Source organism: Oryza brachyantha, chromosome 8 (assembly GCF_000231095.2).
Source record: "Oryza brachyantha chromosome 8, ObraRS2, whole genome shotgun sequence".
Lineage (NCBI taxonomy): Eukaryota > Viridiplantae > Streptophyta > Magnoliopsida > Poales > Poaceae > Oryza > Oryza brachyantha.
This window is the reverse complement of record NC_023170.2, coordinates 5,170,393-5,198,193: the sequence shown is the minus strand read 5'-3', so window position 1 is coordinate 5,198,193 and position 27,801 is coordinate 5,170,393. Positions and strand designations below refer to the sequence as shown.

At 37.2% G+C, this 27,801-nt stretch overlaps 1 protein-coding gene across 1 annotated transcript; it reads left to right on the top strand.

Moving 5' to 3' along the window:
• Positions 1-17,423: 17,423 nt before the first annotated feature.
• LOC102706309 (protein SMAX1-like) lies at positions 17,424-21,618 on the top strand. The gene is made up of 3 exons (XM_006659187.2): positions 17,424-18,911; positions 19,218-19,491; positions 19,588-21,618. The coding sequence occupies exons 1-3, from the start codon at positions 17,686-17,688 to the stop codon at positions 21,175-21,177; spliced, it is 3,090 nt and encodes a 1,029-aa protein (XP_006659250.2). The 5' UTR covers positions 17,424-17,685; the 3' UTR covers positions 21,178-21,618.
• Positions 21,619-27,801: the final 6,183 nt, after the last annotated feature.

Below are 27,801 nucleotides of genomic sequence, written 5' to 3'. Positions count from 1 at the left end.
TTACAAATTTTATATATTTTCTTTATTAAGTCTAATATATATAAAATATTTGTCTTGTTTATAATTAGGAAAAAAATCTAACATGGAAACTATATAATTGTTAATATATTTGTATTTTAGAATATGACTGATATATAGAAAATCTGCACACGGAAAAATGGAGTTCATCCTAGCCGTTTGATCTAACGAAGATGATTTTAGTCATCGAATTTGAAGAATGATGAATGAAAGACGTAGAATGAGTAGAACGAGTTAGTACAATATAGCGTAGATTTTGAATCATCTAACATCCATCAAAGGTTGATCTAGTGGGTAAACTTTATTTTACCTTATATAAGGTAAGATGCCATTTAGATCGTTTAACATCAATTGATATGAGTCAATATATCATAATATGGAAATCAACAATTTTCCTTGTAGTTATAAAAACAGTCTAATATTATTAATTTATGCTATAAAATTTCAAATTTTGAATGAAAAATACTACAACCAGATTAAAGGAGTGTTTTTTACTTTCACTTCTTAGTCGAAGTTTTTAAATAATTTCAATTTTTGTAGTCTTACCTAATTTTTTCTTATATATAGCAGATTGAAAGATGAAAATTCAACATTTTTTCACTCTCAACAAACTTTACGTTGAATATATCAAAATTTCACCAAATTTCACATATGAGTAGATGAAATAAAACATAGGAAAAAAAGTGATCAAAGGAAGTGGGACTCTTGCCTTGAGTGAAGTTTCGGCAGAGTAAATTCAATTTCTTCCCCCTCTTCACCTCCTAGGGGTTCTTCAATATACATTCAGAAAAACAAAGTACTACAAAATGAATGATTAATTCAGTGGTTAGTTCTTTTTTGGAATGATTGATAATGAGGCTACCTTTATTTATAAAATGCTAAGTCAACGATATGGTTTTTATAAGTTTACTACTTGTTTTATGTTCACATTTTGTGTACTAAAATTTTTTTACTTAAATAGAGTAAAATAACCAAGGACACAGAAATGGCATAACGCTCTAGATTTATCAAAATTAGTTTCGTAATTTTCTTAAGATAGGTGAATTTCCTGTGAATTTTTACAATTAGAACCCCTTTTAAAACTATACCCTTAAAGCTCTAATTATTAGATTAAATTCATGTGCTTAAAGTATCACTTTTATTTTACCAAATTAAAATAGGTAAATTTATGAGTTCAACAAAAATTGGCTTAATTTAATTCGGAGTTTAAATGATTTTTTATGAAATTTCAAAGTTAAGATAATTTATAGTTTAACCAAAAATGGTTTCCTACTATTTCCTCTCTTTTCTCTCTCACTCTCGGTGGGATCCACTTATCATGGACAGGGAGCAGAGGAAGGGATGGAAGAGGATTTTAGGGGTGGCCACCAAAAGAGAAAAGGCAGAGGGGTTTATGGCGAAGCTATGGTGAAAAGTTAGAGCCATTTCGCTATGTCAACGTAATTAAAGTTAATGCGAATGGCTAAGAAAACATACATGTAAACTGATAAGAAAAAATAACGATTTCAAGCAAGACTTGTATTTATATTCGTACGTGCTGTCCAGAAGGAGAAAGCATTAAATAAAAACAACAAAAGACCCCAAATTAAATCTAAATCATTAACTGTGGTTTCAAAAGTCACAGCTGCAAATTTTGAAAAAAATAAATAAATAAAGTCAGGTCAACCGGAGAACTGAGCTCTCGTCAACTTTGGCCATTACTGCCAAAATCACCAACTGAAAGTAACATACGGTCAAACGCTAGTCTGCTGCCGCTTCACGCGTAAATCCTCCAGGCAGCCTCCGTGTGCAGGATCGATGTGTACGTGTTTTCGTGTGATCGGCTACTTTTCTTAGACTGGATTATTCTTTTCTCAACTTTTATACACGATATTTTTCCGAATGATTAAGCAATAATTATTTGAGAAATGTTTTTATATAAAAGTTAATTATCTCATATTAATACAGCATACTTTGAATTTTATAATAGTTAATTTTTTATTTATAAAAGATCAAATAATCACTTATCTTTCGTCGTGAAGGCCGCGTTCGCAACCCAACAATTTATTTTATTCCCTTGTTTTCTGTGTCCGCGCTTTCCAAACTGCTAAACGGTATATTTCTTTACGAAAGTTTTCTATAGGAAAGTTATTTTAGAAAAATCATATTAATCTATTTTATTATGTATTAATCTATTATTATATTTTTCGTGTACGAGAACTCACTCCCTTCCTCCCTCCCTCCCTGCTACCAAACGCGGCCCAGGACGTATATAATCCAATGAGAGAGAGAGAGAGGGGGGGGGGGCGTATTTGGTGTGCTGAAAGTCCAAATAGAGAGAGAGAGAGCGTGTGTTTTTCTGACTTTAGGTTTTGGTCTGAGAGAAGAGCCTCCTCTTACCTTTTTGGCTTTCACTGGGTTTACACAAACGCGTGACGTGTGTCTTTGATAGAAAGCGTCAGCCGAAGCCTTTTCTCAGGTAAACACACGTGAGAAGTTTCCTTTTGAGGTGCAAAGACGCGCATTCACGCATACCCGGTACAGGCAAGGTAACACCGATCGATAGGTACACTGTGGTAGCAAGAGATTTTTCTTTCTTTCTCGCACCTTTTTAACGTTTATTATTGAAAACAAACTATCTTGATAGTTATTTCAAAAATATATTGTATCAGTCTGTTGGCATGGCAAGATTACGTTGATTAACATGACCAGAGTTTTGCTACACCGACGAGATCAACGTGACAAAAATATTATCACACTACTAGATTATGACATGGCAGGGTTATATTTGCCACACCAGGTACGATAATATGGCTAAATGGTGTAGATTTTGGTAACAACATTTAGGATGATTTGTTTCTTAAAAATAGACTAGTTGAATGTCTGTGCTTTGTAAACGATAAAAAAATATATTATGTTATTCCTAAAATAAATAGGAAAGTATTTTTCATGAAATATACGATCATCTTTTTCATATAGAAAATATCCATATTAATTTGATTTTATGTGGATATCCATCTAGATTTAATTGATTTTTAATATTACGAAGTCAAGTGGGTAAATTGTAAAAGTGCAATGGGAGTAGGTGGTGGCAGATTTACTGCCATCACCACTAGAGACTTTATAGTAGTAAAGATATTAAAAGATGTTGTCCATGATCTGGATTGGTAATATATATGGGGTGGCTAGCTAGGCGCAAAGATAGATGGTTAGGATGAATACATAGGGTTACCTAGGTTCAGACTCTCAGGATACGAGATAATACCCTACTCCTCCTTAGCGATTGTATTCGATTGAGAACAGTTCAACTAGAGAATAGCCGATCTGAATATACCGTGCCCCCATGAGGGGTGCCCTTGTCCTCTTTATATAGTGGGGATAGGGCTTACAGATATAGGAGAGTTCTAATCTAATAAGAATAGAATCTATCCTATGGATACGGTTGAGCCCGGTGTAGGCGGCATGTAATCTGGATATTACTAAACTCCTAACCGATCCTGTACAGATATAATTACTTTCATATCCGGTAACCCCTACCATACGTATGTATAGTCTAGGGATACCCCTAGTACTAGTACAGGTATTCTACAAATGTATTTAAGAAAATCCATAAAAATCATAAATCATACTTGGTTTGTTTCAAAATTAGTTTTTCGTATGGATAGCCAAAAATGATTTTAGTATGGAAATAAGAGAGTAAATCGTAAAGTTCAAATTATATTCTAAAATAAATAAAAAAGGTAAATTACACTTTGCATCCGGTAAAATGCTCCATGTTTAACTTTACACCAGGTTTAATACGTATTTTCACTTTACACCAAGGTATATCATAGTAAGTTTAACTTATAAAACTTTTTGCAGTTTATACCATGTTGTACCAAGTTTCAATTTTGTAAAATTTCATTAAATTTTTATAGTTTCATGATGTGGCCTGATGTTAAGTGAAACTTATTTCAATACAACGATATAAAACAAAGGTATATGCTAAACATACTACAAAGTGAGAACATGGTGCATTTTATTTCACAGAAAGTGCAATTTACTTTGAATATAGAAATTCAGCTTTGTAATAATTTAATCCATTTGTCTATATCCTCAAATGCTAAAATCGCATAATCTTATGTATATTCAAAGTAGAACGATCAAGGTACGTAGTCTCAACCAGTGATATGAGTACATAACACCTCCTAACCCAGTACGTATGGTCTCAGCTAGACCCAAAAAATAAGTTCTGGTGATCATTACATCTCACACTGGCGTGCGTAGAGCTTCGTTGATCCTCATGAGATCACATTCTTCACAACCAAAATCTACTCCAACAAGCTATAGCCACTACTGGCCAATTGCCACTGCTGGCCTTGAATTTAGGCCTCGTTTAGTTTCCACAAACATCACATCGAATTTTTGTACACCTAAATAAAGCATTAAATATAGATGAACTAAAAATACTAATTATATAGTTATGAAAGAAATCTTGAGACGAATCTTTTGAGCCTAATTAGCCTATGATTAGCCATAAGTGCCATAGTAACCAACATGTGCTAATGACGGATTAATTAGGCTCAAAAGATAACCGCAGGCTTAGCCGTGAAATTCGTTTTTTCATTTATGTCCGAAGACCCCTTCCGACATCCGGTCAAACATTTGACGTGACACATCTTCCAAAAAAATTCTCGATCTAAACACCCCTTAAACAAGGCCTATGTGTGTGCATATCTATGGTTGACTCATGCAACTTGCACCTTTTGCTAGCTAGCTGCTTCTCACACATGCACGTGGTTACGTTTGAACGGGATAGGTACACGACATGTTTGGAGAGTGGCTTCATCTTTAGCCATTTGCCATGGTGGCTAGCTGGTGGGTGAAATTAAGGTGATGTTTAGATGGAGAAAATTTTTGGAAGAAGTGTCACGTTAAATGTTTGAACGGATGTCGGAAGGGGTCTTCGGACATAAATGAAAAAACGAATTTCACGGCTAGCCTGCAAACCGTGAGACGAATCTTTTGAGCCTAATTAATCCATCATTAGCACATGTTGGTACTGTAGCACTTATGGCTAATTATGGACTAATTAGGCTCAAAAAATTCGTCTCAAGATTTCTTCCATAACTATGCAATTAATTTTTTGGTTTATCTATATTTAATTCTTTATTTATATGTCCAAAAATTTGATGTGATGTTTTTGGAAAAAAAATTTGGAAACTAAACAAGGCCTTAGTTGGTAAAAATTTTTGGCAAAAGGGTCACGTCGAATATTTGACCGGATATCGGAAGGAGTTTTTGGATACGAATGAAAAAATAAATTTCACAACTCCCCTGAAAACCGCGAGACGAATCTTTTGAGCCTAATTAGTCTGTCATTAGTACATGTTGGTACTGTAGCACTTATGGCTAATCATGTATTAATTAGACTCAAAAGATTTGTCTCACGATTTGCCCTATGATTATGTAATTAGTTTTTATTTTTATTTATGTTTAATGCTTTGTTTAAATGTCCAAAGATTTGATACGATGTTTTTAGAAAAAGTTTAGGAAACTAAACATGGCCATATAGACGAAAGATAGATTAGTAAGATGCATGCATGCAATGTTGGTGTTGCTTGTCAAGTTGGTGTCCTTAACAAACTAGTGGATCGACAGCGAACGATCGAAAAGGTGCCAAATAATTAAGTGGCATTGCATGACCAAAAAGGCACCCAGCTTTCCGTGTAGCGTAAAGCAGTCGCCTGCCTGCGTTGGATTAATTGCTTAATATTATTTAAATTGTTAAGTATATAATAATGTTTTGTACAATATTGTAATTGTGCAGTAATGTTATATGCAGGCCGTCCTTCCTAGTAATATTTTGGCCGATCTGTTAATCCCGTGCCGCCGTGCGTTAATTGCTATTTTTTTAAAAAAAAGTTTTGTGATTAAGTTTTGAAAATTTTAGTTGCGTGCATCATAAATTTAGAGGTTAATTGAGGATGTAGTATTTATTTTCCTTACCGACAAATAATGAGTCATGCCTGCTAATAAAAAATATAAAAACCCAATGAACAAGATATGACACTATTTCTAAACGAAATTTTGAACAACCCGAGACCAGATATAATATGCTTTTTATTCTATTCCAAAGTATATCCACTTCTGGCGTTTGAAAATTTTTTAAAAACAACTTCTTCACATTATTCACCATATCAACCAATCGTTATCACACTCTTTGTTTAATTATTTTCAATCATTTTCTCACTTAAACAATTATAACTTAATTCCAACTATTTTCTAAATACTCATGTAAATTCTAGAAATCCATATATTTTACAACAGAGAGGGTATATGTGGTGTCACACAGTTCCTACATTAAACTTGGCATAAAAGGTCAAGAAAAAAAAGGTGATTGTGTAGGTTTAGTGAAAGGATTTTCGGGCCGTGAGGTTTGGCTTAGCCAATTAGCCACACGTAAAATAAAAAAATATGATTAGTATTCTATTAATTTAATGTTAATTATTAAAAAATTAAACTGATTTATTTAATTTTTAAAACAACTTTTATATAAAAGTTTGTATAAAATATGTTATTTAACAGGTTAAAACACGTACCAACGAAACCTAGGATTAGGTATAGGGGTGGACAGAAAGCTCGTGGCTCGTTAGCTCGCTCGACTCGTGACAAACTCGGCTCAGCTTGACTCGGTTCGTTTCATTTTTCTAACGAGCCGAGCTGGTATTTTAGCTCGTTAGAGATAACGAGCCAGCTCGAGCTGGCTCGTGAGCTGCTCGTGAGCCTAACGAGCTAGACCAAAGACACAAGATTCACCGGCGTTTATTGATTTCACCGTGGAATACATGGGTTCAGTACTTTATAGATTCACCATGTGATTTATTGGTTCAAACTTTAATATTTAAATACAATTTCATATGATTTGCATGTTTGAAATGAAAATTTGCTTATATAACCTATTGAAAAATTGTTTAGGTTAATATTTTATACATGGCTCACGAGCCTAACAAGCCAGCTCAAACTTTATAACGAGCCGAGCCGAGCTGGGTTTTTAGCTCGTTAAGATAACGAGCCGAGCCGAGCGGAGCCGGCTCGTTATCCAGCCCTAATTAGATATCCCGAAGAGGCTAAAAATAACGACCCCACCCGCAAGAGAGTATATATATATATATATATATATATATATATATATATATATATATATATATATATATATGTGTGTGTGTGGTTATAATAATGTTATATACAAACTCCGTTGAATTAATCTACGCTAATAATGTTATATAAATGAAATATTAATCCAGTACAAATTGTTTCCCCCTCAAGAAGCAAATATAAATGGTTTCCTAGATTACAAAGTTTATCTGTTGATTTGATTTTCTTTTAGAACTAATTGATTAATTAAGAGTGGGTCGCCGAGCGAGCGAGCGAGCTATAAAGACGGCGACGTACGTAACGCGGCCTATAATTCGTTGGTCGGTGCTGCTGCTGCTGCTGCAGCACGTTATATATCGCTATAATATATATTCCTTCATCTAAAAATTAATTTATTTGTAGTCAACCTCATATATATCAGTATTAATCTATAAAGATCAAAATATCATTTAATTTCTCAAACCTTAATTCATTTTTTACCTTTTTAGATTCTAACGTGTTTATCTTCATTTTTTTTCAACTCGAATGTAATAATTGCTAACAGAAAGGCATACTTCACACGTGCCAATATAAAGTTCTACAATTGCTCAGTACCTTTCAAATCTCAAAGCATATGTACGTGTTTCCTTTTCTTTATTAAACTTTAATACATAATTGTTTAAAAGATAAAATTTTTGATGGTTTAAAGAGGCTAAAAATAAAGTCTTTTTAAAAGTTGTGAGTAGTACGCAGCAAGCGTGTGAAACGAATTAATTAATCAGCCAAAATTTAGCTGCGGTCGTCGAGGACGTACGCGCTAGCTTAGCTCCAAGAAGCTGCAACCCATACCCTACGTGTGACTTTTGTTCCCTTGAAAATAAAGCACGCCGCGTTTGAATCGTCAGGCACGTGAAATAAGACATGTCATTAGCGTAGATTAAGGCCTTGTTTAGTTTGTAAATTTTTTTTTTCAAAAACATCACATCAAATTTTTAAACACACATTTGAAGTATTAAACGTAATTTAATTACAAAACAAATTTTAGATTCTGCCTGGAAACCGCGAGACGAATCTTTTGAGTCTAATTAATCCGTCATTAGCACATGTTGATTACGGTAGCACTTATTGCTAATTATATCCTAATTAGGCTTAAAAGATTCTCCTCACAATTTCCCACATAATTGTGTAATTAGTTTTAATGTTCATGTATATTTAATACTTTATTTAGATGTTCAAATATTCGATGTGATGTTTTTGGAAAAGTTTTGGGAACTAAACAGGGCCTAATTAAGCATTAACTCTTGAAATTAAACAAAATAAATCTATTTAGAAACTTTCTGCGTATAAAATTCTTATTCAAAATACCTAGTGAAAAAAAATCTCCCCTAACGTCATTTGGCTTTACAAGCCAAATTTTGGGCATTCTTGAAAAAAAAAAAAGAAAACTCTAACAAAGTTGCTATCCAGATGGCCGAGTATTCTTAGAGCATTTTCAAGAGCATAGCTATAACATCCCAACCCAAGACTTAATAGGATTTGATATATACTCATATCAACCAGTTGCACCTTTTTTCGGAAGCTTATCTAAGGGAAGTCTTGATGTTCTAGAGCACGGGCCCGGCCTAAGGGGGATCCTAAGGTCGGGCAGAATGGTATCATAGCCGACCCTCGCGGTTTCACGGGCGCGGACATGTTGCGTATGGCGCGTGGGCCCTACGGGGACACGACATGGCACATGGGTCGGACCTGGCCAAGAGGGGGGAACATTCCTAGTTGTTTGCCCAAGTTTGGGTATGTTGGACCGACAGGGACATCGGATCCTTTGAGAGTTGGTGTATGTAACATCTCAGCCCAAGGCTTAATAGGATTTGATAGATACTCATACCAATAAGTTGCAACTTCTTTTCCAGAAGGTTATCTCAAGAGAAATCCAAGGTTAAGCGGCCAAACAATCTTAGGATGGATGGCCGACCGGTGAGTTATTCCTGGATGCTCATGAGTGAGGACAAGGTGTACAGAAAAGACGTGTGTTGGTCGTGTGAGGGAAGTCTTAATGTCCTAAGCACGGGCCCGGCCTAGGAGGTTCCTAGGGTCGGGCGCTAAAATTTATCTCTTCAAATCTCAAATTAGTCATTCAAGAAAAAATTCATCTTTAAATTGATGCTACCTCTAACAAACTCTTATCCTCACATCCAAATCATAATGGCTAGTTACCACTATACAAAGTTTTAGAAACTCCTGCATCAGACGCTCCGTATACAGTCTCTATTTTAAACTTGTAAATAATACACTTTTCGGTAAAATTTTAATATAGAAGTTCATTATCTTATCTTATAGAGTAAAATTTTAGTCTCACAATAATTAATTTTATTATTTATACTATTGAATTGTCATATAATATGTCATCTTTTCCTCAACGAGAAGAACGTATAGAATGGGGTGTCACCGTCACATTTGGACGAGGCGGACGGACACAAACGGAAACCGCGTGCGGCGGGGGGCAGCTTGACCAGCGCACAGGCAGCCGCAGAGGAGAGGAGTGGAGAGCGGGCGGGCGGTGCGTGCGCGTTGGCGGACGCCGACCAGTCCACCACCCGCGCGCTCTGCCGACCTGTCCTCTCCTCTCCGCGGCCCGCTTATAGTGGTATAGTAAGCTGGTTATAAGAATATTTTAAAGAGATGAGAATGAAGAGAGAAGAAATATGTGCTACTAATTTATAGCTAGTTGTACACGAGCTCTAAGACAAGATGTATGTATGATATATGAGACTATGTATTGATGTTTTGGATGTAACTATTGTATGAATTGACCATTAAATTAACTACCGATAAATTAGAGCAGTATACTATTAACTTGGCTCTTAATCACCCGTCTGGATCTGGTCCGTCTGTCCTGCTGGCCCCGCCCGCCGCTGCCCGATCATATATCCATCCACCTAGCTAGCGGCGAATCGATCGAATATATATATATATATGATCCACACACATACTTGCTTGCACTGTTGCACGTACTACTATACGTCCGTCTTTGCCAATGCAACCGATCGATCGACTAACCATCGACGACCCGACCGGTAATTGCGGATATATCAAATTAACTAACAATGATAGACGGGTCTGTCTGTTTCTGCTCTCTTACTATTTATCATTATGTAAAATTCTACGAGGAGCTTAAATGGAGGCTCCCATAAATCTAACGGGGCTCAAAACCTTCATATTTTTTTTCTATTTAACACAATTAACTTCTTGTTTCACGTTTAGCCATTCCTTTCATTTGAATTTATTATGCAAATGTGTAAAATCATTCTTAAAGTTCTTGTATAATAAATCATACCATACTAAAACAATTAGTAATTATATATACTTTCAAATAAATTAAATATTCAAATATAAATCTAAAAATTTTGACGGTTTCATATCAAAAAAAATGCTCACTGTCATCCATCTTCGCCTCATGGTCATGGATCATCAACCGGAGCACACTCGTCATCACCATCCTCTGCTGTCATTTCGAGTTATTTCTTTCATTCGTGATCGGCGGGGTTAATTATAAATTGAGAATTTAAATTTGATCGATCGATACGTATAGCGGAAAAAAACATATTTTATGCACGTAGTAACTTCTACTTTCAGTACTAGTCAAAAGATGACCGAATAAAATAATTAAAACTAAAGCATTGTAGATTAATTTTGAAAGTTTTTATATTGTTAGCAACTCGATCATAAGCGGTAGGTAGGTCAAATAAGCACATGCATGGAGGTACGTACGCATGCACGCACATCAATCCTTAGGATATACCATTATTATACTCGTGCTAACACTAAAAGGTATTTTAAGTAACACAAAAAAATATATTAACTTTTTTCAAATTAATGTGATACTAAACATTTGAATTTGCCATTCTATCGGGCAGTATTTTTTACTTTGATAGCATAGTAGCAAATCACTAGTTAATAATATAACTATTATATCTTTGCAAAATTAAAAAATAGGTTAGTATATATTGCAAGCACAAGTTTCCAAACAATAATTTCATCTAGACCTAGTTCATACAATAATTTCAAAAGTACTTCAAAATCAAATTCACACGTTACAACAATAATATTAATTAAATAATTTATTTATATTATATAATATTAGCACAAATTTAAACACCAAAATATAAATTTAATGAAAGTTATTTTATGTAAACATGAGTTGTATCCCAAACAATTATTGTCTCCTTATATTAAATAAAAAAATATTGATGTTTCTATATATCAAATGAACAAAACGATCAGGGCACTCTCAAATAGTAGGTGATTCAACATCTATGTTTTATGTGAGTTTAAAAACAAATATTATTGTGTCTCCTTATATTAAATAAAATACAAATTTAAATCAAATATTAATTGACTAATCATTATATAGTAAATATTTATCACATGAACTCTTTTTGTAAAAAAATATACAACATTGTTCTTAACAAATTGAAATTAATAGTAATATTTTCGCTGGTTGTGTTTATCATTCATTATTATCTGGGGTGGTGAATATTTCTCATTCAGTGATTAAAAAAATATCCAGCAATGTGCATTATTTCACAAATTAATAAATTCACGTATTTTACCTAGAAGATATTGTCAACACAATATTCCAAAAACCACAAATACCTATTCATATTTACCAGAGATTTATTTGATGTTACTGTTAGTGATTTGACCGTCTACGTGTTTGTGTAACAGTGATCTGGAGTCTCGATTGATCTCATGATAAGCGCAGCTATGGCGTGGTAACAAACACAAACTTTATTATCTTTGCGTTATTGCTGATATTATGAAGTTGTTTTTGCACTGGCTTCTTGTATTGCACCAACTGTGTTGATGTTGTGGTTGAACTTCGATTTCAAATGTATATAGTATATATTTATAGTAATTTTACAATTGAAAATTATATCTTTGTAATTATATAAAATCTCTAATACACATATACACACAGTGTCATAGTGTTATAGTGTTTGTCTTGTTTCTAGTTAGAAATATAATTTTTGGCATATAAAAACTATAATAGGTAAGATATTTCTTGTATAGAAAGTATTTTTTATAGAAACTATTTTAATAGAAGATGACCCAAGCCATTGGATTAACACTTATAATTCTAGGTATCATGATTTGTCTAATAAGTAAAAGTAGCGGTGGACTATAGACTATCGACTCATTTGTCACCCTATATATTGACACATGTCTTACTTATGAATTTATATCATCAACTATTATTGTAATAACATTATAATTACTAACACGTGAGTCATATTCTCTTATGGCCTATATTAGCGACGGTAATGGCTGTTAGGTAATGGTCGAGTATCTGAGTCCTTACTTAGATAGGCGATCTATATAGATGGATGGCACTAAATTAGTTTAACGGAATATTTCTTGTATTTTCACGAATCTATTTACGACGCATGTCTGGCCTGTCGGGCTACACTAAATGCTCGTTGCTGAGGTCATGTATATGTTGAATTTTGAATTTCTCGCTCTTCCATTGGAACACACATATGTACATAATAGTCATGCCTGTCATATATTCTTTGTGTTCCATAATATATTTATCTAGATTTATCAATATATTCATATATATATACGTTATAAATATATGTCTTGATTTATTAGCACAAATAAATCTAAGATAAAATTAAAAAATCTTATAACGTAAACCGAGGAATTTATAGTTGTTCCAAAAAGGTGCATCCATGTGTTAACCATGGGGGCTCCTACATGGGACTTCGACAAACTTTATACGTGTGTGTATAGAAATTTAATAAATGAATATAAAAGGCGATTTATTTTTGTACATGCATATATACACTCTTTTATCTATAAATACGTATCTAAAAAAAATGAAATCAACCCCTTCCCCGACACATATATACACAAATTTGTAGCTATATTTTCTATGAAAAACACATACGAACATACATGCCTACGTACATAAATACATACATAATCTTTTGGATTTTATTTTTATTTAACTTTAGCTCATATATGACCTATTTGTAGTCTTGTTTCCATATTTTTGACCGTACGTCCAACATGTGTCTATCTTAGATTTTTTTTAATTAGGTAATGTATTATAATCTAGTCTTTTGCTTTAACCGAAACTACAGCAAGTGTCTTTTCAACTGGTTTAACCGCATTCATATGTCACTCTAGCAAGTTTAATAGTATAGCTAATTACTAACTATATGCATATGCCACATCATCTAAAGTTACTTATATAGATAAAAGCATATAATATATAGTTGTCTATTAATACAATAAACAAGACACATATTTTATCAATATATTTTTAACCATGTATTTATTTTATCTATCACTGAAGGAGGACCTTATTTTCGCGTGTAGCTAGCTATAGTTATCTCTAGTTCTATAATTGTTATTTTGAACAACAAAATATGATCAAACTTTAATACTATAACTTTATTTAGATTAAAAATACTATAATAACATGGATATATGAGTCACAAAGAGCGTACATTTTGATAAAAAGAATAAAAAATATTTAGTTTTTATATATAATTTTATATAAAATCGCAGCCAAAAATAGATTTAGAATACCGTATCATTGTCCAAAACCCACTAAGGGTCTCTTCGTTTCAAAGGATTTTTAGAAGAAAACTGGAGGAATTGAACTATTTCCTCTAAAATCCCTGTAAAATTCCTATGAAACAAAAAGGCCCTAAATCTCTCTCTGCTTACATTTCTTCTCTAGAAACTACGTGGCATTCTTATAGTTAACATACTTATCCTTATTACTCCCTCCTTCCCTAAATATTTGGCGCCATTGATTTTTTAAAAAATATTTGACTATTCGTCTTATTTAAAAAGTTTACATAATTATTAATTATTTTTATATCATTTTATTTATTGGTAAATATACTTTTATACATATATGTAGTTTTATATATTTGATAAAATAATTTGAATAAAATGAATAGTCAAATATTTATAAAAAATCAGCGTAAAATATTTAGGGACGGAGGCAGTATTATACTTGCTCTTGTACACGTCTGCTTCAGTGCGCTAGCCGCAAGGCTACAAAGTCACAGTTGCGATCATCTATGTTCTGAAAGTCCAGATTTCTCTCTTTTGGAGTAAAAGATGTGTATGCCAATTGCTCATCACACCGACCGTTTACCGTTGGTGTTTTCTGAAAAGTTTGTCCACATGTTCGAATTATGTAAAGTGGTATATATATATTTTCTCCGAGATTCCGATAAATTAACTTTCCCTATACTTGCGTGTAGATTAGGGTTGGGATATGCTGTATTGCTGTGTGTTTTATTTCTCAACCTTTTATGAATAAATATATGTCTACTACTATGGAAAAATTCATAACATAATATGTTTGATATTTTTTTGCAACGTTTGAACATTCATCTTATTCAAAAATTAATTATAAATATAAAAAATAGTAAGTCGTGCTTAAAGTTCGTTTGATAATAAAGTAAGTCACAAGCAAAATAAATGATATTTCCATAATTTTTGAATAAGACAATTGGTCAAACATTGCAAACAAAAAAGTTAAACATCTTACATTATGAAACGGAGGGAGTACTAAATTAAATAAACCCACATGACAATCAAATTAGTTTTATATCTGTGTCTCCAATAAAAACATTTCACACATCTATTTCAAATGACCTTTTTCTATTAAACTTCTATTTATCTTTTGGTCTCATGTATGGACTTATCGGAGAAAATGATGCAAGCCTCGAATTGTCCCTAAAAAGTGATATAGTACAGTGACCTTTTAGGGAAAAGAATAATGTAAAACCAATTAAGCAGACAACTTAGCTGGTAGCTTCATAAATAAGGGACCATCCATGAGCAAGTGTGCGGCCAAGATATCTCGATTTTCTTGACTATGATAGTTATGCCCTAATGGAGAGATTTGCAAGTGTTTAACAGTAACTTTATATGCTTTTGGCTTTTGATGTGTAGTAATTACTTGACGTGACCGTTTAGCTACCTAGTTATTGAAATCTAGAACAGTCGTCGAGCTATTAATCATGGCTCACTATCCAGAAAGTGATGGGCAGACTATCTCCCTCTGTTTATTCGAAAGAATATTTTCACCAAATTTAGCCAAACTCAATGAAATATTAAAGGCATCGAAATATAACACAATTGAATTTTCTTTTCTTTTTCTCACACACGTTAATTCATTCACACAAATAAAGAAGGAGCATCCTTTTTTTTCTTGAGAGCAGAGAGTAATTAAACAGTAACAATTTGGGTATCCATTAATTCCCAAATGATAAATCTTTTTCATCAAACTATAATTGACATAAAGATTGCACTCATATCAGTCTGCCCTTTAGGAGACCGAGTAAAAATTATCTCAAAATGTCAAACAACCATCTCGATCATCTCAAAAAGATATTTTTATCTCCCTTCCTTTCATCCTAATCAACCCATCTCAAAAAAAAAATCAACTGTCAAGAGTGTAGAAATTAAGTAAAAAAAATTAACCAGCACGTCGCATCAAGCTAGCTTTCGTCCACTAGCAAAGCAACTGGATTAACAACTAATCATGTTTACTTTCAAGTCACCGGGTGCCGGGGACCCGGGGTAGATATGACAAAGGTGCCTTTTTTGTGGGCAAAAATGGCAAATTTGCCCTCAAAAAGACCTAAATTTTGCAACCAAGGACACATCAAGCTATATATGCATGAATCATGTAGATAGATTGGCAGCCACAAGCTCCCGGTTTGTCCTGCAGGCCACATAATTATCAGGAAAACGATCGAGATGGCAAACAAGATAAGCTAAGTATTTTGTGTGATTATGAAGGCATAGAGCTGTAATTGTTTTTTTATAATTAGTTATTTAGTTTCCCAGTAAACCATTTGGATACGTGGGTCTTTTCGACAAGAGGTTGTAACATTAAAATTAAATATTATAAGTGTTATTATTTTAGAAGAAGTTAGCGGAAATGTTTTAGACAGATTTAAAATTCTCCGGTCCTCTAGTTGTATGTCTTCTGTGAATAGTTCAAAAAATATGAAGAAACTTGTCTAAAAATAATGTAAGGAAGCTCTTAAAGACAAAACTACACCACTAGGGTTACAATAAAGCTGGCAAACAATTAATTAATTCATCAGAAATAAATAATCCTCATATTGGATTATCCAGCATGTAAACCGTACATCAGAAAAAAAAAAGAATATGTTTATTTTATCATGCAAGTTTGACCAATATACATCATACAAATAAAGGTTGTAAGATTTCTTAACCAACTTAATTATAAAATCCATTTGTATGACCAATATATATGCAATCGCTTTTGGAATCCAAACGAATATAATAATACCGAGGAAGTAATGAGATGACCCGATGCAAACAACTTTGCTTCTTTAATGCCCAATATAACCCCATTTCACACCACACAAGAGAAGCAAAATACCCCGTACGCTATTTTAGCAGATGACACGATTAATATTCTTAGATCATTCATCCTACTAAAAAAGTTAAGTAACTATTATTTATATTTTCAGCGCATCTAATTTTAAATAAAATGAATAAGTTAAGTATATGCGACAAAATTAATGTTGTATCCGTTAAAATATGAGTGAGGGCACTTTTAGTTTGTAAAAAGGAAATTTTTTAGTGTCACGTCAGATATTTGACGTGATATCGAAAGAGATTTTCAGACTCAAATAAAAAAATAAATAAAAAAATAAATTTTATAGCTCCTAACTTTTGAGCCTAAATAATCCGTCATTAATACATATAAATTACTATAGTACTTATAACTAATTATATACTAATTGAACTTATAAGATTCTTCCCACCATTTCTTCCCTACCTGTATAAAAAAAAATCTCACGTTCGAAAGCAGACGGACGGCGGAAAGTGGTGACGCGGCGCAACCCTTTCCTTTTCCTTCCCTCAAACCCACATCCTAGCAGAAACACCCAAAACCGAAAACCTATTTTTTATTTCCAAAAGTAGTCTTCATGTGCAATTTAATAACTACATAAACCAACAGATAATTAAAAGAACGGAACCAATAAATAAATAAACAATAAAAACGAAAAAAGTTAGAAAAACCAAACGATGTATTTAAAACGAAAAATAACTCATAAATAAAATCTTTATTACATATTTTTAGTAATTTAAAAATCCAAAACTGAAAATAAATTTTAATAAAAAATCTAAAATAAAATTTAAATTTTGGTTGAAAAGAATTAAGGAGAAAGAAAGGCGAGAGAGAAGCTGAGAAAAAAAATCCACTCTTCCAAAGGGGGGGGCAAGGCAATGTTAACGCAAGGCTGCGCGGAGACGAAGATTCTATTCGCATTTCGCCTCCTCCTCCTCCTCCCCTCTCCCCTCTCTCTCTCTACCTTGTGGTGGAGTGGCGTACTAGTAGTGGTGGTAGTCGTCGTCGTCGTCCTCGTCTCGTTGCCTCCGCCTCCGCTCCAACCCTGCACTTTTGCGGGTGGTTCTTGGATTGGAGGAGGGCAGGGGGTGTGTGTGAATTTTGGGGGGGTGGTGGTTTGATCGATTGATGAGTTGGGGGAGATCAAGATGAGGGCGGATCTTAGTACCATACAGCAGACGCTCACGCCGGAGGCGGCGGCGGCGCTGGCGAGGGCTATGGAGGAGGCTGGGCGGAGGCGGCACGGGCAGACCACGCCGCTGCATGTCGCGGCGGCGCTGCTCGCCGCGCCGGCGGGGCTGCTGAGGCAGGCCTGCGCGAGGGCGGCGGCGGCGGCGGGTGGGGGTGGGGGTGGGGCGGGGGCGGGCGCGGCGGCGCACCCGCTGCAGTGCCGGGCGCTCGAGCTCTGCTTCTCCGTCGCGCTGGATAGGTTGCCGGCGGCGGCGGCCGCTGCCGCGGCGCAGGGGGCGGGGGCGGCGCCGCCGGTGTCGAACGCGCTCGTCGCGGCGCTGAAGCGGGCGCAGGCGCAGCAGCGGCGGGGGTGCCCCGAGGCGGCGCAGCAGCCGCTCCTCGCCGTGAAGGTCGAGCTCGAGCAGCTGGTGCTGTCCATCCTCGACGACCCCTCCGTCAGCCGCGTCATGCGGGAGGCGTCCTTCTCCTCCGCCGCCGTCAAGTCCATCATCGAGCAGTCGCTCTCCGCCCCCTCGCCGTCGCCCTCCGCCGCCGCGGCCTCCACCCCGACGGCCGCGCCCGGCCCGCTCTCCCCGGCACCTTCGCCCCTCCCGCGCACCGGCGCGGCCAACGCCTACATCAACCCACGCCTCGCGGCTGCCGCCGCCGCCGCAGGCGGCGGGGACGACGCGCGCAAGGTGATCGACGTCATGCTCAAGCCGGCGCGCCGCAACCCGGTGCTCGTGGGCGACGCCGGTCCGGACGCGGTGCTCAAGGAGGCAATCCGGAGGATCCCGACGGCCGGCCTCCCGTCCCTCGCCGGGGCGAAGGTCCTCCCCCTGGAGGCCGAGCTCGCCAAGCTCGCCGGCGACAAGGCGGCCATGGCGGCGAGGATTGGAGACCTCGCCGCCGTGGTGGAGCGGCTCCTCGGCGAGCACGGCGGGGTGGTTCTTGATCTCGGCGACCTCAAGTGGCTGGTCGACGGCCCCGCGGCGGCGGCGTCGGAAGGGGCCAAGGCCGCGGTGGCGGAGATGGGGCGTCTTCTCCGTCGGTTCGGGCGCGGCGGGGTGTGGGCCGTCTGCACGGCGGCATGCACCACATACCTCCGGTGCAAGGTCTACCACCCAGGGATGGAGGCGGAGTGGGACCTCCACGCCGTGCCCATCGCCCGCGGCGCGCCGATCGCCACCGGCCCACCTCTCCGGTGCGTCCATCTCCCCTTCCCCATAATCTGCTTCTTAGTTCGATCCACCATCTCTCTTCCAAAAAAAAAAAAAAAATTGGTGTTAATTTTTTGCAACCGAAGTATTCCACCCGCGAAAAGGTTTCATTTGGTGGGGGAAATTCTTTGCTTTGATTAATTAAGTTGGTCTTTTTAATTCACTATGATTGTTGAAAGGTGGTTGCTTTTTGTGTAACAACAGTATGCTTCTACTTTTGTGTGCAATCTCACAACTGTAGCTTAGCTCAATTCATGTCGATTTTTATGAACTATTATTGGATTGTGTAGGCCTGGAGGCAGTGGAATTCTCAACAGCTCGGTAGGGATGCTGTCACCAGCACTCCGGCCTATGCCGGGGTCATCGCCGACGGCGCTCCGGTGGCCGCCGGGGAGCAACCAGACTCAGGCAGCAAAGCCAGGCATGTGCTTGCTTTGCAAGGGCGGTTATGAGCGCGAGCTCGCTAAACTTGAGGCTGAGCAGGCGGATAAGCCGGCGTCCCGCCCTGAGGCTGCCAAACCTGGTTTGCCACACTGGCTGCAGCTCAGCAATGATCAAAACAAGGTATGTGATTTTCCATGGTAAAGCTTGGCATGGTCAGCTCTCTTCTATTGGAATTGCCATTAGTGTTAATATATATGGTGTTTTGTTTTTGTATAGGCCAAGGAGCAAGAGCTGAAGTTTAAGAGGAGCACAGAAGAGCTCGAGAAGAAATGGCGCGAGATGTGTGCGCAAATCCACTCCGTCTGTCCCATGGCACCGGCGCTCTCTGTGCCTCTTGCCACGTTCACTCCACGCCCACCAGTGGAGCCTAAACTGGCAGTCGCAAGGCCCACTGCTATTCCCACTCTTAAGATGAAAACCAATTTGGAGAAGCCCTCAGTTGCGCCGACCCTTGAGCTCCGTAAGAGCCCGCCAGCCAGCCCAGTGAAAACTGACCTTGTGCTCGGTCGATTGGACCCAGGCACCAATCCTGCTGCGGAGAATGAGCAGAAGGAAAGCTGTGAAGGACTAACAGCTCTACAAAAGGCTAAGATTGCTGGAATTTCTGATATTGAATCCTTCAAGAGGCTCCTCAAGGGGCTTACAGATAAGGTCTGCTGGCAGTCAGATGCCGCTTCCGCCATCGCTGCTGTTGTGATACAATGCAGATCTGGGAGTGGGAAGAGGCGGAACTTTGGGACAAGGGGTGACATGTGGCTCATGTTTGTTGGCCCTGATCAAGCTGGTAAGTGGAAGATGGTGAACACATTGTCTGAGCTGATGGCAAACACCCGACCAGTTGTTGTGAACTTTGGTGGTGACTCCCGGTCGGGCAGGGTTGGCAATGATGGTCCGCATATGGGTTTCTGGGGAAAAACTGCACTCGACCGGGTCACTGAGGCAGTTCGACAGAACCCATTCTCGGTAATTGTTCTTGAGGGCATTGATCAAGTGGACGTCGTTGTGCGTGGAAAGATCAAGCGGGCAATGGAGACCGGTCGGCTACCAGACTCACGTGGTCGTGAGGTCAGCCTTGGTAATGTCATATTTGTGCTCACCACTAATTGGGTACCTGAAGAGCTTAAAGGATCAAACGTCGAGACATTGCTACGAGGTGAAGAGAAGATGTTGGAGTCAACGAGCTCGAGTTGGCAGCTAGAACTCTCGATTGTTGACAAACAGGTCAAGCACCGAGCAGATTGGCTATGCGACGATGTCCGCCCTGCAAAATTAGCAAAAGAACTGTCCAGTACCCACGGTCTGTCACTTGACCTCAATTTGGCAGTTGGTCCCTTGGATGACACTGAGGGCTCACATAATTCCAGTGATGTTACAGTGGAGCAAGAGCAGGAGAAAGGGCAGCTCGCAGTCAGGCGATCGACACCGGCCCCTGGCTCTGATCTACTGGAACTCGTCGATGATGCCATTGTGTTCCGACCAGTTGACTTCGCGCCATTCAGGAAGGCGGTTACGGATTGCGTATCGGCGAAATTCGAATCGGTCATGGGGAGCAGTAGCTCATTCAGGATTGATGAAGATGCCATCGACCGGATGGTTGGCAGCGTCTGGCTCACCGATGAGAAGATTGAGGACTGGGCCGAGAAGGTGCTCAAGCCAAGCATTGAGCGATTATGGCACAATGTGAAACATGATACCGGGCGGTCTATGATTCGCCTTACATCTGTTCCAGACAAAGCATTGCCAAGATGGGGAGGGGGCAGGGAAGGGCTACCGGTGGCAGTGACGATCGCCATTGACGGCATGTAGAGAAGGAAGGAACTGGGGGTGTGGGGTTTGATAAATTCTTTGTATGGTAGATATGTAAATATTGGGGGGAGAACAACTCCCTGTTATAAGCTAGGGGGAAGGTTACTATCTGAAGCACATAGGAGGGAGGGAGAAAATGTCCATTGACCACCAAATAGGCATATGGAGGTTATAGATCTTATAACACCCAGATATGATCTATACTTTTTGATATATTTTTATAGCTGTGTTCATTGAAACAGAAAAAAGAAAAGGGTTTTCTTTTGCTGCTTCCCTAGGGTTGCAAGGATTGATCTCGGTGTAGAGGAAGTAAATAATGGTGTTGTGCAATAATTTTCTTGCCCTGGAGATACAAAGTGCTCAAAACTGTTCTTGTAATGCATGAGCCATTTGAAATGCATCAGGCTGCAAAGATGTGTGAATATATCAAAGATTTTGCTCTGTGTTGTGTGTTGTGCTACTTGTTTGATGTGAATATATTTATTGACTGAGAGCGAGACTAATAATATAATCAACAAGCTGGCTATAAGACTCTTCGTAGTTTTTTTTTATAGTCCACTCATATAATGGTTAGCTTTTTATCTTTAATACAGGACTCACGTGTCTCTCTCACATAGTATCTTGGTTATTGTGCCTAAGCTGGCTATAAGCTTATAGTCAGCTTTTTCTCTCTCTCCTCCTTTCTCTCTTCCACATCAGCATTTAGCTGGTTTAAAGTCCGTTATAGAGGAAAAGTTGATGCTTGTTTGGATTGCAACCTTTTTGAGAGCTTATCTCTTGAATTGGTATCAACTGTAAAGTAGGTCAACTTTATTGAAAGTTGATATGTTCTGTTCAAAAAATATGGGAAAACGTGACGTTCATGTTTGCTAATAGTTATGTTATATATATATATTAACTTTATTGTTCTTCACATAATTTTCTTGCTTATCATTATTACACATAGTTTTCTTGATTGAATCTAGTGATGAATCTTTGGCCACACGTCCATATCGTGGTTCATGTCGAACCCTACTTTTTTTCTCACACATTTTCAGAAACTTTTTAAAATAAGAATCTAAAGGCATTGCTCAGTTTCTCACAGCTTTATACACTATGACAACATTTCACACTAGATAGCTGCACTTTATCTTTGGGATGTTAAAGGTTGACCATACATATCGGTATCACTTCTTGCATGCCTTTCTTTTCTTGATTTTTTTGATTCCTCTCCTCTCAAACGTGAATCATCAAAAGATGATTATGCTAATTTTAAAAGTTCACTAAAAAAAATTATGCTACAACAAAAATTATGAGAGATTTTTATTGTTTCCTTGTGTGTCATGTGACCAATTAGGTGGCTCCCTGCTACTAAGCTTAACCATCACTATTTAATTTGTGTTTAGTGTGTGGTATGATTTGCTCCACCAATACTACGTTGGACCCGAGGCATCTTGTTGTTTTCTTTATTGGAAAAACTTTTGGTGAGAACCAAATAGCAACTTTTTGGCCTAATTGTGGGCCCACATTGATGTGGCAGATCACCAACTCAAATCAACTTGGAAACATTCTATGCTTGTTTATTCTATTAATGTGGTTCTATCAGTGAAGCTTAGCATTTTTAATACGAGATAGCCTGCATGAGCCACAATGACGATTGTACCCCTGGGATTACACTAATTATGGAGCTTATTGGTCATCAGAGGGGCTTAAATTTCAGTGGCAATTGTGTCTGATTGCAGTGAACCATCGGAGCAAGTTCAATAGCATAGACAACTATTAGCTTCAAATCGTTCATAGTCAATTTAATAGCTAATTCATAGAATAATTACGTATAAAACATTAATATCTGGTCCCACATATCATACGCACATTATGTCTTAGAGGTTGTGCGGCAGCTGGTTATAAATATATAGCTCACTTCTGTTCTCTCTCTTTTATTTCTTTAAAATATATTTATAACTAGCTTATAGTCCGCTATGGTACTTGCTCTCATAGAGATTCATTTTTATGTGCATGTGGTGATGACACGTGTCATTGCAATTTTCTCTGTTACTCCCTCAAGTTGGCTCCATTAAAGTATTTACTTAGCTTTGTACTTTGCAGCACTCCCATTTGTTTATTTGATCTAGTTGGGCGACTGAAAACTTTGCAAAGAGTATGCATTTGTTAAAGTGCCTTTCCATGTGACAAAAGATATGGATCATGCACCATTTTGTCTTATTAACATAAAAGTCCTTAATTAAAAGAGAGGGGAAGAGTGGTGGATCCAAAAGAATTCTCAAAGGCAGATAAACTTAGTTTTCAGGGTACAACTTGTCGCTAATAAGTGGTCATAATACATGCTACTATTGAAGCAGAGATCTTAGGTAATACGTTTTTGTCACTAATCAAGCTAGAAAAGTTGTGGATTGGTGAGCACCATCAATAATGCCTTTTGAGCAAGTTCAGTTGCTAATGTGCTCATCTGTCTATCTTTTTAATCTCACTAACTTAATTTACCTTCCCTGCCTATTATGGAAAGTGAAACTGTGGAAGTGGGGGATTACTGTGGCAATAGCTTGGCTTCAGATGATGGTTTTAGTTTCTCCCTTCTACTTTATTAATTTGTTACCAGATATTTTATTTAACAACTGGCAAAAAAAGTATATTAATTTTGGCATGAATGGTGTGCCCATACCACAGTTGTTGAGAGGCAAAATCAAAAGTTTCAAAAAATCTAGTCGAGCTACTATTATATCTACATTTTGCACACAAGGAGCCTTAATTCACACTAATTTAATTGATCTAGACCCATGCCTCATGTACAGCTATAGTTGTGCACGATATGGGATGGTGACAGTTTTGGTTAGAGGATAAATCGTTTTCTTGAATTCTTTCCCTCCAAAGATGCCCTTAACCTAGCTAGCCTAACAACATGCATAAACACATCAAGATCCGGTTTGACTTGATATTTCCTACCAAAAGTTAGTATATTTTGGAAAGGGAGTAGATTTCTTTGCAAATTAAATGGTATGTAGGTAGGTGTGAAGTGGATACAGTTGAACATGTTCTTTGTGTTAAACCAATCCACCTAGGTTCAAATACTATATTTGACATTGTTCTCGTATTTATGATTAATTATTCTTTTAGTGGTATATGATGTATCCGCCGACAGTGAGACACTCATAGTGACTTCATAAAAATCAAGATTTGTGTGGTCTTCAGGCAGAAGTTTCCATATGCATGGGAGTCTTATATAGGAGTTTTCTCCATTACAAGGAAGAAATTTATCTCCCACCAAGACTTGTAGGACGATGAATCAACTACGTGTCATTGGACCTTCTTAGGGAATATATAATGATCGTTAGTATAGGGCTCTTAGTCTTGCTAATTAGGAATTTTTGCTTATATTGAAGAGATAGAAGAGAGGAGAAATAAATGTTGTTGTTACAGTTAACAATAGCTCAACAACGACTCTTGGCCTCTATAAAATGAAATTTGCTCTAAAAGGGTGCTAAAAAGGAAAAGAAATAGTAGTAAAAAGTGATTTGGGGGTTAATGCTTACAGTCAGTTTTTTCAATTGTTGTAAGGACTAACCCTCTAAATAAATTTGTATCACCTAAAAGCCTATATTGAGATCTAAAATTGCATCTAGTGCGCTGATTTGATTATGGTGGTCAATGATAATTAACTAGGAAGGACTAACCTTTGCCTAAAGTGTGTTGAAAAGTTCTAGTAATTTGATGTTTTGCAAATGAAAGGTTCCAGAACTTCAAGAAAAGATGGCACACAAGATGTTTAAAAGGTTTTTTCTTGAGGTTGAGTCATAGGAAAAGTCCTACTATTAAAAGGGATGTCACTTTGAAACCTAGGGATAAAGTTCAAGTGCTCTAACATGTGTGTGGTTTAGGTTCTCAATTTTCCAAGTTATGGTCTTTCTTCTTTGTGCATCATGGAATTTCCGTTAGGTTTTAATGAAGATTATTATTGGAGCCAAAACTGTTCTGTTGGGCTTTGTTGAAAAATTAATGAAATTTCCATTGGGTAGTAACGAATCATTTGTGTTTGTCTCCGAGTATTAACACAATGGAGATTCTATCAGTTCTTGACGGAATATCCATTATGATCCAAAATGGTTATGTTGAGAAAATTAACGGAATTTCCGTTGGTTAGTAACATAAGTTACTTTGATGACATGGGGTTCAGTTATGCTGAAAAAATTAAAGGAAGTTCAGTTAGTAATTTCCCCAAGTCCAATTCGGTTCTGTTTGAAAAATTAACGAAAGTTATGTTACCTTTCAAAGGGAGTTCTGTTAGTATCTTGAAATTGTTCTATTTAGGTCTATTGAGAAATTAACAGAATTATCATTCCTTGGTAATAGAACTTCCATCCAGTGTTGAAGTTATTGGGTTGTTTTTGAGTCTTGTGAAGAATAGATATTTTATAAGATACACAATAGAATCTTCGTTATATGGAAGCTCAACACCCCAATGGGTAGATTTTGAGGGGTGCTATACCTCACCCCCTGCCCCAAGACAAGGGTTCCTAGGCCGAGTTCTTTCCTCCCTTCTTAACAACAGATTCCCTTGTTTTTCGCATGCGCACATTCCAAACTGCTAAACGGTGTGTTTTTTGTGAAAATTTTCTATAGGAAAGTTGCTTTAAAAATTCAGATTAATCTATTTTTCTAATTTTCTTTAGTTAATAATTAATTAATCGTGTACTAATCTACTACCGTGTTTTCTGCACCGGTTAATAACAATACTACCGAACACAGCCCTAGTCACATAGAATATTTTGAGCCTTAGGTTTGCATTAACTCTCATCCACTTTGAGCCCTTGCTCTAAAATTTTTTTCGCTCTTGTTCTAGTCGTTTGGATCTACTGTGAATGGATTTGTTTCTTGGAAGAGTTGTTGATTGTGTGTTCTTGCGTTGTTTTGAGCACTAGCTTTCATATTTCAGGAGTTCTTGTCTCATCAATTAGTTTTGGAGGTTGAAGACTCCTAGACAGCTAGGTGTTACTCCCAAACCACCAATCTACTTGTTGTGAGCTAGGAGAAGTATGTGATGGCCAGGCCTCACCTCCTCAAGGAAAGAAATACCACTGGTAAAAGAAGAAGTGTATTTATGTTATCTCTACAAGATAGCTTGAAAGAGACCCAACTACTGGTGAGCTCCTTAACAAAGAGTAGAATCCCCTCAAGAATTCAAACTTCGGGAAAAAGTCCTTTGGTTCATCATGTGATATTTCTCCTCTCTGTTTATTGATAAAGCTTGTTTTTGCTTGCTTAGCTTGTGTGGTCACAAGGTTGTTAGTTACTATATGTGATCACTTGAGTGTTTATAGATCTACTCATTTTTTCTTGAGTGTGTGTGCTACTATTTATCATAAATTCCATTAGAAAGCAACAGATCTTCAGTCTAACAAATTTCCAAAACTACCTAATGGGATATTAATTATTATATGTTGCTTCTGCTTTAGTTTAGTTTTAAATTACCTATTCCCCCTCCCCTCTAGACCTCAAGCGATCATTTCAAGATCTACCTTTAAACATACCCTTATATAAGACTTAGAGGTATACAACCCAATCGAAGGATCTTGATATCGTCTAGAAGGGGGGAGACCAAGATATCCAACGTTCATAAAAACATAGGAGTGGAATGAAACTTACATTGGAATTCCTATTTTTGCCCTCTCTATTGGATAGAGAACTTCTGAGTGCAGGTATTATCAACACATCTGATCCTATGTTTCAAACCCTTGGAAGGGATACACACATGCACAACTCTCACACCACAACAAAGAAGGAAGGCATGTAAATAAGGACAAAGTTGGTTCACGTAGTTTCCATTATAAGGACACATTTTTGTAAATGGATCTTTTTCAAACGGAAATGAATACAGCAAGACTAGTATCCAGCATAACTGGGAGTTGAAAACTGTATAGAGTTTTTCTTCCAGATATTCACATGGAGAAATCAATTTAAAAATAAAACACATATATATACCTAATTTATCATATAAAGTTGGGTGAAGACAAACATATTAAAGTTGTAGACCTTTTCATTTGGTATCATTTAGGGGTCCAAATATCATTACAAAATCTCATGTCAATCACTTATCTATGTTTAAAGAGACTTGCAATGAAAATGTGTTATATATTTGTAGAGCTTGACTAGATCTGGATTAAAATCATTTGGAGATGGTAATCAAGATATGCAAGGGATGTGAGGTCCCTTGGTTTGAATCTACATACTACACACATGCATATATCTTGGTTGATTCAGGAAGCTCAATTTGAGGGAATTTTTATATTCTGCTAAATATCCATTGCTGTATTCGTTTTCTATCTATATTGATAATATTCGGTTTTATTTTTGTGTCTGTCGCTTTTGGTTCAGAAAAAATATAAAAAAAATATGGTAAAGCAATTTATACATAGGAAATCACAAAGATCATGCATCTTCATTCAGAGACTCAAAGAAGCCTAATCCTTTTCGACCCTAAGATTCACCATGAGACTGTAAATATTGAGCATGGCATCCACTCAGTTACTCCTTTTCCTTTTGGAGGAGAAGTAGATTCATCCATGTATTAATATATATGTTTTATATATGTATCTAGATTTATTAGAAGACATAAATTTAGGCAAACCCATA

Coding starts and splice junctions, on each gene's coding strand:
- LOC102706309 (XM_006659187.2), top strand. CDS start 17,686: ATGAGGGCGGATCTTAGTACCATACAGCAGACGCTCACGCCGGAGGCG. Junction 18,912..19,217: donor GCCACCGGCCCACCTCTCCG/GTGCGTCCATCT, acceptor TGGATTGTGTAG/GCCTGGAGGCAGTGGAATTC. Junction 19,492..19,587: donor TCAGCAATGATCAAAACAAG/GTATGTGATTTT, acceptor GTTTTTGTATAG/GCCAAGGAGCAAGAGCTGAA.